The 16,603-nt window shown below is 40.6% G+C and overlaps 2 protein-coding genes across 6 annotated transcripts in view; one reads left to right on the top strand and one right to left on the bottom strand.

Annotated features, from left to right (window-relative positions):
* On the top strand, positions 1 to 16,516 carry prg4b (proteoglycan 4b). Its single transcript, XM_036140945.1, is given in 15 exon segments — positions 1 to 338; positions 445 to 523; positions 814 to 930; positions 2,920 to 3,042; positions 3,537 to 3,584; positions 5,021 to 5,080; positions 5,176 to 5,418; positions 6,831 to 7,363; positions 7,365 to 7,575; positions 9,685 to 9,771; positions 12,051 to 12,187; positions 13,356 to 13,512; positions 13,634 to 13,741; positions 14,632 to 14,760; positions 15,888 to 16,516. Coding segments are annotated over 14 exon segments (2,133 nt in total). The 5' UTR covers positions 1 to 338; positions 445 to 456; the 3' UTR covers positions 16,001 to 16,516.
* The window catches only part of tprb (translocated promoter region b, nuclear basket protein), a 39,201-nt gene continuing 38,752 nt past the window's right edge, over positions 16,155 to 16,603 (bottom strand). For all 5 annotated transcript variants that reach the window (XM_036140940.1, XM_036140944.1, XM_036140941.1 and 2 more), the window contains exon 51: positions 16,155 to 16,283. In XM_036140940.1, the coding sequence (XP_035996833.1) occupies positions 16,234 to 16,283 (50 nt within the window). In that variant the 3' untranslated portion in view covers positions 16,155 to 16,233. The remainder of the gene's footprint in view (positions 16,284 to 16,603) is intronic.

Raw genomic sequence — 16,603 nt, 5'->3', positions numbered from 1 at the left:
ATTTCTCACTAATCTATTTGACGGTCTCTAACCTCGGAGGTCTGGAAGGATGTGAAAGTTCCCTGTTCTCTGACTGAACAACAAGCCCAAGCCTCTGTTTTTTCCTCTGCTCAGAAGTGTGTGAAGTCAGCCGTCTGTCTGGCACAGAAGTGTATTGATGTGCTTCCAGGTGTTTGTGGTAACTCCCAATGTCTGGACTGCAGGACCCTCCCTACACCCTGTGAGATCATCCCTCTTTTAATTAGATCGGATCCGCCAATTACCGTCTTTCTTTCTCTCTTGCCGGCTGTATAAAAGGAGTCCGGGTCACAGATTCTGCAGACAGGAGCTCAGGAAAGGTGGGTTTACACTGTCTTTGCAGTAGTTGGTCTTTTCAAGCATTATGATTCTAAAAAAGGACAACAATCAGGCTGTTTAATCTTTATATTGTATTCTTCATTCCAGATTTACCGCAAAATGTCGTCCAAAATGCTTTGGTTGGTCACTTTGCTGGCTTGTGCTTTGAAGTTCAGCTCCGCTCAGAGTGAGTACGCTTTCTGTAGATTAGACATTTCATTTAAAACTTTATACCACTTCGTACAAAAACATAGTTGCTCTAGAAATGTTTTCCTCAGTTGTGCTCTTCAGTGTTTGCTTTGTTAATGATTATTAACTGGAGGGAGAACCTGTGTCTTCATTTGTTTGTGTCGCTCAACGTCAGAAATCGATTTCTGGTAGCCTTGGCCCCAAAGAGGACCACATCAGCTTTACACGCGATATCTCGCCTCTGGATTTGTTTCTGAAAGTGTTTCCTGTTTGCGCCCCTGCCCACAGAGAGCTGCAGAGGACGATGCGGTGCCGAGTACAACCGGGGCCACATGTGCCAATGTGACTATAACTGCCTGTCCTTTGATGAGTGCTGCAGAGATTTTGAATCTCAGTGCACCACAAGTAAGATTTCAGCTTTATAGAAATTCTGTGTCTTAGAGAGAGAGAGAATAAAACTGTCTTGAAAGATTTGGCAGCATGTTCTGACAGTCCTTTCTTTTAATTTTGGCTTTTGCAAGATGTGGGGTGTCAAAAAAACAAACAAAAAAAAAAACAATTGAAGGCCAAATGTTCTATGATGCAACAAACAAATCATTTGTCAAACAAATATGTAAATGGTTAAAATATATATTACATAGGTGAAATATATATTACATGGGTTTCCTTCCCGTTAACGGGTGGTTTTTCTTCCCACTGTCGCTTCATGCTTGCTCAGTATGAGGGATTGCTGCAAAGCCATGAACAATGCAGACGACTCTCCCTGTAGCTCTACGCTTCTTCAGGAGTGAATGCTGCTTGTCGGGACTTTGATGCAATCAACTGGTTTCCTTATATAGGACATTTTTGACCAATCTGTATAATCTGACCCAATCTGTATAATATGATTGAACTTGACTTTGTAAAGTGCCTTGAGATGACATGTTTCATGATTTGGCGCTATATAAATAAAATTGAATTGAATTGAAACATATACAGTCAGGACTAGATGTTTACATATGCTGCATGAAATTACAAAAACAATTCTCACAATCTGACATTAAATATGACTAAAATTCTCCAGTTTTAGGGCTGCAGAATTACCAAAATTATAAAAACATTTTAAATGCCATAATAATGAGGATTTTAAGGCCTTTTTATTTCTTTAAAAATCACAAAGGTACATAGTTTTCCATAGATTTAGTCAGAATGGCCTCTTGAACTGTGTGACTTATTGGGTCAAATGTTTGAATAGTTTGGATTTTGGCCCATTGCTCCTGACAGAACTGGATCAGGTTTGTGGGCTGCCTCGCTCACACTGACCTTTTCAGGTCTGTGGGTTGATGGCCGATCCAAAACATTGACTCGGTTGTTCTTAAGCTGCTTGGTACAAGTATCCCAGCATGCTCAGTAGCATCAGTGTCCATTTGCACCTAAGCTCATCTATTGCCTAAAATTCCACAGCATTATTTCCACATAATATTAATTCCCCATGATGCCATCAATTTCTTTTTAATTGCACCATTTCCTCCTGCAGCAACACACCCTTAGAACAGGCTGCAACTAACCCCTATTTAACAGAAAGGGAGGTTTTCTCAGCCCTTAAAATGTGTCTCTTTTTCTCCTAACATAACGGACATCCTTACAAATAAATATTTCATTTCTGACCATAGGACATTTCACCCAAATTTTAAAGTCTTTGTCCCTAAGTGCATTTGCAAACAGTTATCCAGAGTTTTATGTTGCTTTAGAAGTTTGTGCTTCTTCTTTTCTGAGCGGCATTTCAGCCCATGCTGGCAGAACAACGATTTTTTTTTGGGGGGGGGGGGGGGGGGGGGGGGGGGGGGGGGGGGTTGGTTTGATACGAACATTTCACAGCAAAACATTTGCACAGCAATCTCACAGCAAACCCACCATTTTCTTTATAACATAGCTATCCCGTCTGCTGACATTAATAGGTAATGCTGTCAGATAAAACAAAATCATGCTGTCCTGTAACACAGGACTGTGGAACACCTAAATACAGAAATGATATATGCTTTTTAAATGTATACGAACAAATAAAAATTCAAACAGCAATTTTTTTCACACTGACTAATTATTTAAACAAACTCAAATGTGTTTATTTCATGTATGAGCAAACTTTCACATACATTAATGCCTTTACCTACATTTATTTTCCTGAATTATGGCACTGCTGGCTGTCAACAGAAAACTATAATTTGCTCTTCAGCAGTGTTCGGCATTGAATATATTGCATTTATTTTGTGCATTTTTATCCACTGAATAGCACAGAACAGTAAGTAGAAGTAAAATTTCTCGGTTACAGTGCCCAGTTGTGTGTAGCTGATATGTCTCATAGGAGCTGTGCCGATCAGCTGTGGTTTAAGCTACAGGTTTTTATCTGTACAACAGAAAACTCCTGCAAAGGCCGCTGTGGAGAAACCTTCAGGAGAGGTCGGCTGTGCACCTGCGACTCTGACTGCTCGAGGTTCAACCAGTGTTGTCCAGATTACAATGCCCACTGTGATGCGGATGGTAAGCCTCGAACAGCGCATGCAGGAGCCATGCTTGAGATTTCTTTTTTCTTCTGCATGTGAGACACTTCATTTTACCTTTATAAAAACACCCAGCACAAAACCCAAAGGCTGGCAATTAAAAAATGTGCACGTGTTCAATCGATACCTAAATCTCAATTGAATCCAACTGCAAGTGCACCGTCCAGCATGCAAAGGAGCATGAAGAAAAGTATCTTGAAGTGCATGCAGCTAATCTGCACTGAGGCATTTGATGGTGTTTTCTGTATCAGTAATTACTGCAGAAAACAGTGGAGCAGCAACAGGACCGGTGAAGAGTAGTTCATGTGATAATGTACATGGTAACAATCCAAAAGGTATTTTTTATATACCTATATATATTTTTCTATATATATACCTGTATTAATTTTTTTATATTTTCAGCCATTTAGCTTTTAAGGTAATTTTTTTTCCCCAAAGCAAATACCAGGTAACATTTACTGAATATTCTCACAGAATCAACTCTGACGGAGGACCTTTCACTCGGTGAAGGAAACAATGCAGGTGATTATCCTCTTTATCTCTCTCTTTTTATATATATTTTTATTAGGAAGTAATGCACATTACAACAATAGAGATGTGCATCCATATGTACATCCTTTTCACATAGGGTATCATAGCAAGCAACAATATGTATATATTGGCACCATAAAGGTACTGTGCATCTCGAAGACTTGAGAACAAGGGATAGAGTCAAACTTCCAGGGTGTTTTTGTAAATTAAGTGGTATGAACAGTACACCACGCAACTAAAAGAAAATAAAACGAAATAATAAACATCGTAATAATAACAACTAAATAACAATAGATCTTAATAAGCTATAATTAAATATAAATAAAGCCCCTCAGAAAAGAAAAAATAAATGAATAAATAAAATTAAATCTAAAAAAAATAATGATAATAAAAATCCAAAATTGAATAACCAAAAGCAAAACAAACAAAGAAACGGGGGAGGGAGGGGTAAATCAGAAGGAAAGGACTGAAGAGAGCGAAGAATGTAATAAAGGGAAGCCATTTGTCATAAAATTTACCAGAATTACCTTTTCTAGCTTCAGAAAAGACATGGTGTCATTGAGCCATTGGGTAATGGAAGGGGCTTTAGTCGACTTCCAGTGCAAAAGAAGGCGGCGTCTGGCCAGTAATGAGGTAAATGCCAAAATATCTAGTTGGTTAGGGGTAAACCGGTTATGGTCCTCTGGGAGCCCAAATATGGCAATGTGGGGGGAGACTTTTATGAACACAGAGAGTATTTTTGACATGGTATCAAAGTAATTCAACCAGAAGGAAGAAAGTAATGGACAAAAAAAAGAACATATGGGATAAATTGCAGGGTGAGGCATGACATTTGTCACATTTGTCTGCATATTGGGATAAATTTGTGACAGTGGAGTTTTAGAAAAATGGAGTCTAAATAGTACTTTAAACTGGATAAGTGTAAGACGGGCGCAGAATCTTCTTGATCTCTTTAATAGTTTTGCCCTTTAGTTCTCAATCCTCCTATCTGACTTGACGTCAGGAGCCAACTTGGTGGATTTTTACACAGTCTCTGCATAAAAGAGAGCAGGAAGGTACGTGCACACAGCTGAGTTAAGCTCTGCCGCTGGGGCTTTCTTACGAGGGCCAAATCCCAGGCTGAACCAGCCAAGAGCATTGGCCGTAGGAGCCAAATGAAACACAATGAAGCAGTGTTGTGCCGTGTGGGCCATGAGGAGGAGAACTGGACTCAGGTTCAGTCACATGAAAGGAAACCACAGAATGCAGCTAAAGAAAAATTACACGTTCTTGCCCTTTTTTATTGTAAGAAATGACAGAGTGGGGAATTATGGCTTATGCGTGGAAATGAACAACCTTGACGTTTCTGTCAGGGCGTTAATCAAATGCACGACGCAATTAACGAGGACATTTACAATCATTTGCATTTCTTTCCAATTTGTCTGCAGACGACAACTCATTTACTCCAGACAGTTTAACGCCGTACCAGCCGAACGATCTCAGCGATGGTGAGCAGAGGGGATCATCCCTGCAGGGAAGAGTTTAGCACACAGCTCTCCCAGACAGTAACGGTAACAACAAAGCGCAAACCTCTGTGTGGCAGATCTGTATGCCGAGATCTTTCCGGGTCCTGACTCTTCCACCGACGGAGTTGGGGATCCGCAGGCGTCTCCGGGCCCAGAGATCAGCAGCGGCGATGCGCCAACTCCAGCCGACGCCCTGGATATAAACTCAACAGAACCGAGTCTGGTGGGAGGCGATCAGGACTTTGGCACAGAGAGACCTCTCTCTCTCACGGACGCGACTCCTACGGACGCCATTCTTGTGTCGACCACTGCGAGCACAGGTGTGTGATGTTCACCCGTCTTATAAGAGTCATGTGGCACGGTAACAATAGGACAATTATCAGCAGTGTGCCAAATACCTGTCAATATTTGGGGGGGGTCCCCATCTCCCGATTGTTGCGCAATACCGATGTAAATTTTCTCAATATGCAGTAGGCCTATAACATTACAATGTCAAAGTCAAAGTTAGCTTTAATGTCAATTCTTCACATTCCCCAGACATACAAGGACTCGAGAGGATTTTCTCATTCACCAACAGTGAAACAGATAAAGTGCACAGGCACAACAGATAAGATCAGTTCCTAATACTAAAATTTAAACATTTTTAGTATTAATTGTTGTCAAGGTTACGTCTTTCTTCTGTTTGGCGCGCACATGGCTAATTTGCATCCGCCAATAGGATTGGCTGGCTCCACTTGACAAAAAACAGAACATATTTCCCCCTGGGATCATTAAAGTATGTCTGATTCTAATTCTAATATTTGTGAATAAATGTTTTGAATTTTAAATACTGGACATGTTGAGCTTAAAAATTTTTTAGTGACCATTAGTGACAAAAAATATTTCATTTTTAATTTTTTTTGACACAATTTAAGACCCCCTTTAAATTTTGCTTTTGAGGCTTTCAGGGGGTCTCATGGGTTAATCGGGGGGGGTCGAGCCCCCCTGGACCCCCCCGTATTTCGCACTCTGATTATCAGCCATTCCCCGCTGAAGGTGCGTAAACAATCCTGTGCTGTTGGAAGACACCCAGGCCCACAGCATCACCGAGCCTATGCTGTACCTACCAGCATGCGTAAGGGGCTTTTGAACATCTTCCTCCTTTGTTTTAAACCAGACCCAGTTGTAGCCTTTGTAGCTGAGAGGCTCAAGCTTTCTTCATCTGACCTAAGCATGTGGTTCCAGTTAAAGTCCAAGCAGAGTTTAGGTGACTCTGACACATTTGGTTTTGTGATGGTTGGACAGAAAAGGTTTTGATTTTTTCCTCTGGAAGAGCAAATCTGCATGTAGACAGAATCTAATGGTTGCTACGGAGGTTTGGTGATCTCAACATGCTGCTGTTTTCTGTTGTTGTTGGGATTTTTTTTTTGTTAGTCTCCCTCGTTTTTTTATGGGTACAAGTTACTTATTTAAGTTGCGATCTTTCTCTCTGGGTGTCTTTGCATGACAAAGCTCTTTAAACTAAGATGTTCCTTTACTTTCAGGGTAAATTGACAGGGAGCCATATATTTCCCAAGGCTGTTTCTGCTACAAGTAATAGAGCTCAATGTAGGCTTTAAAAGTTAGCTTTTCATCAGTTGTTATACATCAGTTGATATTTGCAGGGGGACACAAGTTCAACAGACAAACCCTCAAATGTAATCATTGATTCCAGAGCAAAATCTAAGAGTTTGTTCCCGTTTTCCACTTCCAGATCCTCAAGATCCGACAACAGACCCGGATCAAGCAATGATTCCCTACGAAGCCACAGCTGCACCAGACGCCGTTATCATTGAGCCTTCTACGTCCTCAGCACCACAAAATGAATCTACGGCTTCCCCCGGTGTTACAGAGACGGAGGAGGAGGCTTTCCCTCCAGACAAGCCAGAAGTCACATCCAACGACACACAGGACTTGATCGGAGAGCTGGAAAACTCTCCGCTCACCACAACTTCTGCCTCATCAACGCTGGCTTCAGCAATACCCTCAGAGGAAACTACTTCGAGCCCAACCATAGAGAGCAGCCCGGGAAATGTCACAACAAGCTCTCCCGATTTACCGCAAGACATTAAAGATCCGCTCTCCCCTCTCATCTCAGCTGGAGATTCCTCATCCACAGCTACAACCCCAAACAAGACCACTGACGATGTCGAACCAGATGCAACGGCTGCTGGTCTCCTCACATCTGAACCCGACCTGTCCACAGCGTCCCCCACCTCTAACACCCGAACCCAACCCTGAACCCAGCCCGGACCCATCTGCTGTGTCACCCATCTCTGAACCTGAACCCAGCCCTGACCCATCTGCAGCGTCCATCGTCTCTACACCCCAACCCAAACCAGACCCCAACCCTGACCCGTCTGCAGCGCCACCCACCTCTAAACCCAAACCCAAACCTGATACCAAACCTCGGCAGCCACAAACCCAGACCCTAGACAACCTGAGAGATTACCAAGGAGGTAATAACACATTATCCACAATAAGGACACGTTTAAGTGAGGTCTGGCTTCTTTCACGTATCAAATTCTGTTGGAGAGACGGATGTTTCCAGTTTTTTTGTATATCATATTTGTTGCATCTGATAGCAGCGTGTTTTTTTTATTCTTCCTTTAAGGAGGTGGTTCTCAAACATTCATTAAGGGAATAAAGCTCTCCAAATGACGTTGGACACATGTAAAAAAAGTAATTGCCCCCCAGACGCAATAACTGGTTGAGACGACCTTGGCAGAAGAGACAGCCATCAGGCGTTTGTAATGTCAATGAGTGTTTTGCATAGCTGTGGAGGGATTTTGCACCCGGTCTTCTTAGCAGAATTAGTTATATCGAGCCAAACCGAGGGTTTCCGAGCAGAGTGGCCATTTTAGGGTCACACTTTCCAATCGGTTTTAAATCTGGACTTTGACTAGGCACTTCCAAAACCTTAATTTTAGTTTTTTTTTTCGTAGCTATCCAGAGGTAGACTTGCTGGTGTGCTTCAGATCATTGCATAATCATAAAGCTTGGGCTTAAGGTAACAAACTGCATCATTTTCTGCTGGAGAACAGAATTCGTCTCATTGATTAACGCACGTCATCCGGGTCCTCAAGCAGCAAGCAGCCCAAACCATCAGTCTACCACCACCATCGTGTTTCAATACACCCTACTCGATGCGCACATTCCAAAAAGTTCTACTTTTGTCTCATCGGTCCACAGAATATTACCCAAAAGTCTTTGGGATCATTAAGATGTAGAGCTTTAGATGACATTTTGGATTTCTTTGCGATTGATTGGACAAGCCGCTGATGCAGCAATATTTGACTAATTTTGGTGGACTGGTAACTCCTGGGGCGGTTCTCCACTGTTCCAGGTTTTTCCCATTTGCATGTCAAGACGTTCAATTCAATTCATGATACATGTCATCTCAAGGCACTTTCCAAAATCAAATTCAATCAGATTATACAGATTGGATCAGATTATACAGGTTGGTCAAAAAGTTTCCCATCTAAGGAAAACCCAGCAGATTGCTGACAAGTGGCATTCACTCCTCCTTGTCTGCATTGTCGATGGCTTTGCAGCAATCCCTCATACTGAGCATGCACTTGGGTTAACTGGACTCCAAAAGCCTTAAAAATGGCTTTGGAAGCCTGACCAGACCGGTAGATGTCAATGACTCTCGTCTGTAGCTAAATTTCTCTATATTGGCTCACGATGTTTTGCTTTTTGAGATCTCTAAGCCTACTGCGTGCTGTCGTCAACAGACCTGGGTGAGACTATAGAAATAAAACTCCGCTTTTCAAAAATCAACGTTAATTCATGATACAACAAGGGAGGCAATTACTTATTACCCTTCATCATTTATAAAACAGTAGCTAGCCATGTGACAATAAAGATCGATTGGCAAATCCAACTGATTTCTAGACTTGTAAAGGTTGCCGAGGGTGATCTAGTTTCAGGATTTGATTTCAGAGGTTTGGTAAACGCATCATCAGTAGACACAAGCCCATGTTCCTGATTCCCTATTTAGTTTTACGTTCAATGCTCTCTAAATCTTACCCTCTGTACCTCTCTTTTGAAGGACTCAGACAAACTACAAATCAACGTGCTTGAACAACATATTTCTGGCCATTTGGTGCCAACTACTCTTTATACTTCAGTCATTCAAACATAACTTGAAAATAACACCAACATTTCTCCTTACTGCCACTAATGTCCGCCTAAGCACCAGCAGAGGTACTCACACCACACGTTGAGAGTCAGAACTGTTGAGTGACAAGAAAGAAGTGATGATTTTATTCCCTTGTAAAATCCTGCAGCGCTTTGCAACTAAGCTCCATACATTAAGAGCAGATTATTTACAACACCTTTTTATATGAAATCCCAGTAACAAGAGGGTTAGGCAAAGCTGACCAAGCAGAGAAGACTTGTTTTTTTGTGTGCATAAGTTAGACTTTGCATTTACAGCAATTTGCTTGCAGTTACATGGTATTTGTTCAAAGTAATTCAAGAAAAGAAAAAAAAAAGTTGTCTTTACAGAAATAGCACCCAATCACTTTGTTTTTCTTTCAACAATGTGCTTAATTCCCGTCCAGATGACAGCGACGACACAAACCTGTGCAGTGGGCAGCCCATCAGTGGACTCACCACACTGAGGAACGGCACAATGGTGGTTTTCAGAGGTTAGTGTCAGAAATGTACCAAGTCCGTTCACAATTACCCACAAGCATCATACGAAGAGGGAGACGTTTTACTCACTCCCTTGATTAAAGACTTGCTGCTATGGTTTATGTCAGGAGCTTTTAATTCAACTTAATTTAAATTCTTTCAGTTACATCAATTACCTCAATATGTCTTTTCAAAGGACTTTACATGTCAAACAGGTCCTACTAATATCCATTAATTTAGATTTCAATTACAGACTGTACCTAGTGTGTTTAGGTGGAAAAATACCAAGGAAATTAACCACGGGTGCATTTATAGATAAAAATGTATGAAAGTCTGTGCAGAGACAGTGATGACCAACTAAAGAATACAAATTGTAATATTGGAAAAGTTATCTGCATCCAGTTATGAACTTAGAGCTCAATGTGGGCTTTAAAAGTTAGCTTTTCATCAGTTGTTATACATCAGTTGATATTTGCAGGGGGACACAAGTTCAACAGACAAACCCTCTAACGTAATCACGATTCCAGAGCAAGAATATGGCAACAGTGGAAAAGAACAACTTCATTTTAACAGAAATAACCCTCCACAGGAATAAGGCAGAGTATATCCGGCTATAACTAAAAAAATAGCTAGGTGTTAAACTAACCAGAGGTGGGTGGAGTAGAAAGACTCACTAAACTAAGAGAAGAACTACTTCAACAAATGTTTATTCAAGTAAATTGTAGCCAACCAAGAAATTACTAAAGTAAGAGTAAAAAAGTGTTTGGAAGGAAGGCTACTGAAGTACTGATTAACTAATGCTAAAATCTGATTTGATGTTTAAAAGTGATTCAGTCAGACAGAGAAAAATATAAAGTACACATTCTGGTATTCTAAAGACCAAAATAAAGAAATATACAAAAAAAAAAAAACCAATTACAAAATATTTACTTAGGAAAAACACTTCCCTGTTTTTTCCAACTCCAATAAAACCAGTACTTACAGCAGTTAATGTATATACTGTACGTTAGAACTTCCAGTGGCAATATCTGGTGCATATGGATTAATACAGGTGTGCTCTTTATTCTGTGAAGTTACTCGCGGTGAGTAAAGTAGCCAGAAATTTTACTCAAGTAAGAGCAGTGATATGTTTTTTATAATATGACTCAATGAAAAGTAAAAAGTACAGTGTAGCAAAAACTTCTCATAACGTATAAAGTAGATTTCGTTAAAAAAAAACAAAAACTGAAGTAAGTGTAACTACTTACTACCCACGTCCGAACCTAAGCTACAGTAATTATAGGCTTTATCAAAACGGAAAACATTAAGTCCTAAAAGCAGAGAGGATGTCTGCCTCATGGACAAAAGCCTAGAGTTGGCTCCACAGGAACATTCTGGTTCTGGAAACTCTGGAACAATCAGATCTCTTATATAAATATAAAGAGCTTGATTGGTGAGGGCTTTATATTTAGAGCATTTCACAGGGAGCCGATGAGAAGACGCTAAAACGCAATAAATTTGATCTCTCTCTCTCTGCAGCATTTTGGTCATGCTGGGGGCCTAAAGGCAAATTTATGAGAACTTAACATAATTTATTATAAGTAACAAATGGACCATTTTTCTTCCGCATCAACTTTGAGGTTGGGTGTTACTGTTTTAAATGACAGTGCATAGAGGAACAAAACTGACAATATTAAAAATAAAAGTAGAAATATGTAAATGGTCCAATTGGATTTGGTATAGTAGTGCAGGCAGAAAAAGGATGCCTTAGAAGCTGGTTTAATATATGATTTAAATGAGACGTTCCGGTCAAAGACGACACAAAACTTCATTATGCTACCCAGAGCAAGTGGTGAGTTTGTGTCCCCCTCACCCTCACTTTATCCTAACTCTGTTTGCAAATGATAGGATAAACTGCACATAACTAAAAAAAATATGTTGCTTAGAAAATCCATCCATACATTTCTTACATTGTTATACTAGTTAATCCATTAAAGTAAGTGATCTACATTATCTATGACCAGACAAAGAAGCTGTTTATGGTCACACAGCTCAATGTGGGCACTGTAATTTACTGAAATTTACTGCATTTTACCGTGATTTTCCAACCTGTATGCAAACGAAATTTCGTTCTGTATGCACTCTGTGGATGCAGGATGACAAATAAAGTTCTCTAAGTCTAAGTCTAAGTCACATGTATTCATTTGTAAATGTAATATAAGGCACACAGTACAAAAAGGCAACTTATTAACTCAATATACAGCATTTGTTGAACTTGCATGGTGGGCGTATATCTAATTTCCATCCATCACAGGTCATTACTTCTGGTTCCTGGATAGAAATCTGGTGCCGAGCGCACCCAAAGGAATCACAGAGGTGTGGGGTGTGCCCTCACCTATTGACACTGTGTTTACTCGCTGCAACTGCCAGGGAAAAACGTACATTTTCAAGGTAAGCTACCATACAGTGCCCTGCAAAAAACATCCAGTACAAACTGAAAAGTGTGGCATGCACTTGGATTTAACCTTGCTTAAGCCTTGTTTCCACTTGACACATCTGCACGGCCATATCACGTCATGTTGGCTACCAAGCCACTCCACGTCCCTAGGAAAATTTCTAACTACGCGGACGGCCCAGCGCAGAAAAACATGGCGGACCAGCAAAAGCTCTTTCTGGCGGAGGATCGTAAATATATACATCATTTTGATTCGGCCCATAAAGATCACCATGATCAACAAATTGTTGACTCCTGGCGAGAAATCTCTGTCACTCTTGCAACAAAGGAAGAGGCTTTAAATGTTAGAAACAACTGTCTTCTACTTCTATGTGTTGTGGCATATAGTACGCTTGGCATAGGAGCTCAATGCTGCCCCCTAGAGTCTAGGAGAATGATTTTACTTCACATGAATGATGAATAACCATGAACGTGCACACTCATACATAAGAGCAATTCAAATAATTAACCACAGAGTCATGATTTTGGTCCGATGGAGAAAGCAAAAACACAGCGAGAGCCCACAAATGCAAACTCTGTGCAGAAAGACCCAAGACCTTCTTGCAGCGAGGCTATGGTCTTTGTAACGCTGCATCTGTGCCGCCTTACTCTGGTACCCCTAAATGAAAGTCAGTGCACCCATTTCCCTTCAGAAGCCACGTATTGAGAAAGGCAAGTTTATTGTAGCACTTTTCAGTAACAAGACGACTCAAAATGCTGAACATGAACAGAAAAAACATTACAGAGGGAAATATTACACAGGAAAAGAAAATCCGTCTAGACTTCTTTCATACATTAACAAACATACAGAAAGCATAAAATCACAGTACTTAATCGTTTCTATTCATAATAGGAAATAAGCTAGGTACTTTCTGGTCTAAAGTAATTATGTCCAACTTTTCTAAAAATACAACTAGAACAACTTCTTTTGTTTAATTGTTTCGCTGGAACAAGCGTCATCACTAACAGGATGTTGAAGGGACTGCGGATGCTTTTGCATTCAACTGTATTAAATCTGATAAATCAGAGCAACTTCGCAAAAGTGAAGCCTCAAAATGGCTCAGCTTGTCTCTGATAAAAACACTCGGACTACGACGTTTCCTTTTTGGTTGTGAATGTTTGCAGGGAGGCAGATACTGGCGGTTCGAAAATGATGCTCTGGACCAGGGCTATCCCAAAATCATTAAAACAGGCTTCGATGGGCTGCAGGGCCACATCACCGCTGCACTGTCGGTTCCTCAGTACCTCAGAAGGAAAGAGACGGTCTACTTCTTCAAGAGAGGTAAGGAAATTATCCTAAAGCATTTCAAACTTATAAAAATGTGGTCTTTTAATCTTGATTCTGTCTGATTGGCTTTTTTTTTTTTTGTTGCAAAATGATTATCCTTTTCCTTTGTTCACAGGGGGAATGGTTCAGAAATATTCATACCAGTTTGGCACCAGTCCGACATGTGGAAACACAGCTAAACATCCTTTGTATACCGTTCGTGCTCGAATGGTCCGACAAGCAGGTGCGGCACACGGCTTCAAAAAAATAACTCTTTCAAAGACATGGCTTTAATATGCCCTTATTTTCTGTTTGAACAAATAACAGTTTAAAGGCCTAGTCTAGTGCTTTTGGAAGTCATCAGAAATAACACTGTCAATTACAGCAAATTATTATTTTTTTTTTTTAAGGAGTAGGTACCAAAGAGGATTTCCTTTAGTCTTGCTGGAATGCATTTGTTAGTACTTTCCTTGGCAACATGTAGGCTGTGGGGTTTAACCTTGGTTGGGATCTGTTTGGTTTGCATCTGCATGTGGTAGCTGTGCATAGGTGGGTTCTCTCCATCTATGTACACACAACTGTGCAAAGAGAACCAATGCATGGACTGGTAGCGCACAGATGGTGAGCCGTCAAGGGTATACCCAGGTACTTGTCCACCGACAGCTGGAGAGAAACCCCAGACTTTTCACAACCCTGCAAAGATTACACAGTACAGAAAATTAACTATTATTTTTAACCATCGGCGTGAATGAATTCAGCAAAGTCCAACCAGAGCAGCATGCTGGCCTTTTTACAGCGTCTTCACAGATCGTCATAGATTCAGGCCCTGATTTATTATGCATTTGATGGCGGAATAATATAGATGGCAATCTCTGTTTTCACCTTCAGTATAGTGAAGATAATTTCCCCACCATCCTTTGACTCAAACGGGTGCAGTCAGACAGAATCCTCCCTAGAAACTCTTTCGTACCTTAGGATGCAGCACGGTTTAGCTAGCAGTGTCACTGGAGGGTCTAAGTTATTTACGAGACTAACAACAGGAAGTAGGAACCGAAGCAGTTCTGTATTTAGCAACAACTTCAGATCAAATCTCTCTGCAACTTTGACAACTTCTTGAATTTCCTTCCCTTCCAGTTTCTGTTTTGGAACCAGCAATTAAAATCCAGAAATCCTGGAGAGGCTTCCCCGCCACCATCACAGCAGCTGTGTCCTTGCCAACCATCCGAGATCCCGAGGGGTACAAATACATCGTCTTCTCCAGATGTAAGTGCATCTTTCAGTATTCATAGCGCTTTAACTTAACATTTCACCAGGCTACCACCACAAATCTCAATGCTTTTTATTCCAATTTTATGCAACACCGAAGCAAAGAGTTTTAATTTTTGTTTCCAATCTTTCTATCCATTACCCCTAAATCAAATCAAGTGCAACGAAATGCCTTGAAAAGCCACTTATTTAGAGAATAGAGTCCAGCTTTGTGTAATTTAAAACTGTGTGGAGAACTAACACCATCCTCACAGTGACATGGTGGTGGCAGTATCATGCTGTGTGGAGGCTCCCTCAGCAGGGAAAGGGAAGCCGGATGGAGCAAAATAAAGGAATATCCTGCAAAAAACCCTGACAGAGGCAATAAAAATGGCAAGGAGGTGCTTTAGATGAAAGCATGTTAATGTGTCAGAATGGCCCAGTCAAAGTCCAGATCTAGATCAAATGGAGGATGTACTTGGGGGGAGATAGAGTAAACATTTGCATGGCAGATTTTCTCTGAGAACTAGACATCATTTTTGGCTTCACCTCACATCTGCGCATGACATCTACCACAAAATCCTAAGACTTCAAACAGGTTTGTAGCTATAACATAAAATCTTAACAGCTGTAAATATTTAAACCAATGTCTATCTGAAAATCTGTAAAACGTTGGCCATATTCAGCACTAAAAACTCGGAAACTCTTGGGTGTAACGTTAACATGCTCAAAGCACTACTTTTGCAGACGTAGCCTTATTTTCGGATATCCACGGTCAAAACCCTTGGATATGTGCAGAACTTTCACACCAGAAAACATGGTTTTCTCCCTCTCCTTTGTTTAGATTACCAAGGTAAACCTTGTTTAATCAGGGAGCTCAGATGCATTGTGCAGTGAAAAGCATTCCCCTTTAATTAGTAAAAACACAATTATGTCACCTTCTAAGAAAAATCAACAGCCCAAGGGTCTGGTCAGGATGTTTTTACTGTCTGGTCGTTTACATCATCATCAAAACATTCGAGCTGCAGACGAGACAGGCCTCACATGGAAAACCTCCAGCAGCATGAAAACATAACAGCTTGTTTCACTGAAATGCATCCGTCTACAGAACACGCTGAGCAACCCTCGCTTTCTCTTTTTTGCAGCGTCGGCCTACAACGTGAGGATGCAAGGCGAGCGCCCCGTCGTCGCAGCTCCGAGACCGAACGTGTCGCCGAAAACCGACAACTTCTTCAGATGCCCCCCGAAGAAATCCTAACGATTTTTTTTTTAAATAAGGAACGTCTGCTTACTTTTACACATTTTTATTTTTTCATCTTAAAAAGACACAACATGAGCATGGATTAAAAACAAAAAAAAACATGTCCAAACAATCAAAATGAGCAAAATCTGGGCAGAAAAATGTGAAGAAATGCAGGAGTAAATCTTTATTGAACGCAGATCTGAAAGCGGTTTCTGACAGGAATGGTTGGGTCTCCTCTGATTAGTGCTTCATCTAAAGAATCGTCTCGCAGGAAAGCCGCGGGAAGGCATGGCTTGACCTGTGGAAGACAAAATATGTTTCAGATATGTCTTCACCCCATATTTACTAAGTATTAATCAATGTTATAACTATGATATCATTTCCTGACAGCTTGTGTCATTTTTGGGCTGAATTTTATGAAATACAAAAAGAGTTTTGTGCATAAAGAACATGAGTGAATTTTACTTAACTGTCCTAAGAAAACGGGGATTTTTTAAAAAAATATAATAAAAACATTCAATGTTGTAAAAACTTTGTGGAAGTTCTTTTTTCAGTAAACAAAAGCTGAAACAATGAGTCTGATACTTGCTAAGTTTTTTTAAAACCACGGACCAGTAC

The sequence above is a fragment of the Fundulus heteroclitus genome, chromosome 9, assembly GCF_011125445.2.
Source record: "Fundulus heteroclitus isolate FHET01 chromosome 9, MU-UCD_Fhet_4.1, whole genome shotgun sequence".
NCBI lineage: Eukaryota > Metazoa > Chordata > Actinopteri > Cyprinodontiformes > Fundulidae > Fundulus > Fundulus heteroclitus.
The sequence above is the reverse complement of the archived record's forward strand: the minus strand, read 5'-3'. Positions and strand labels throughout refer to the sequence as shown.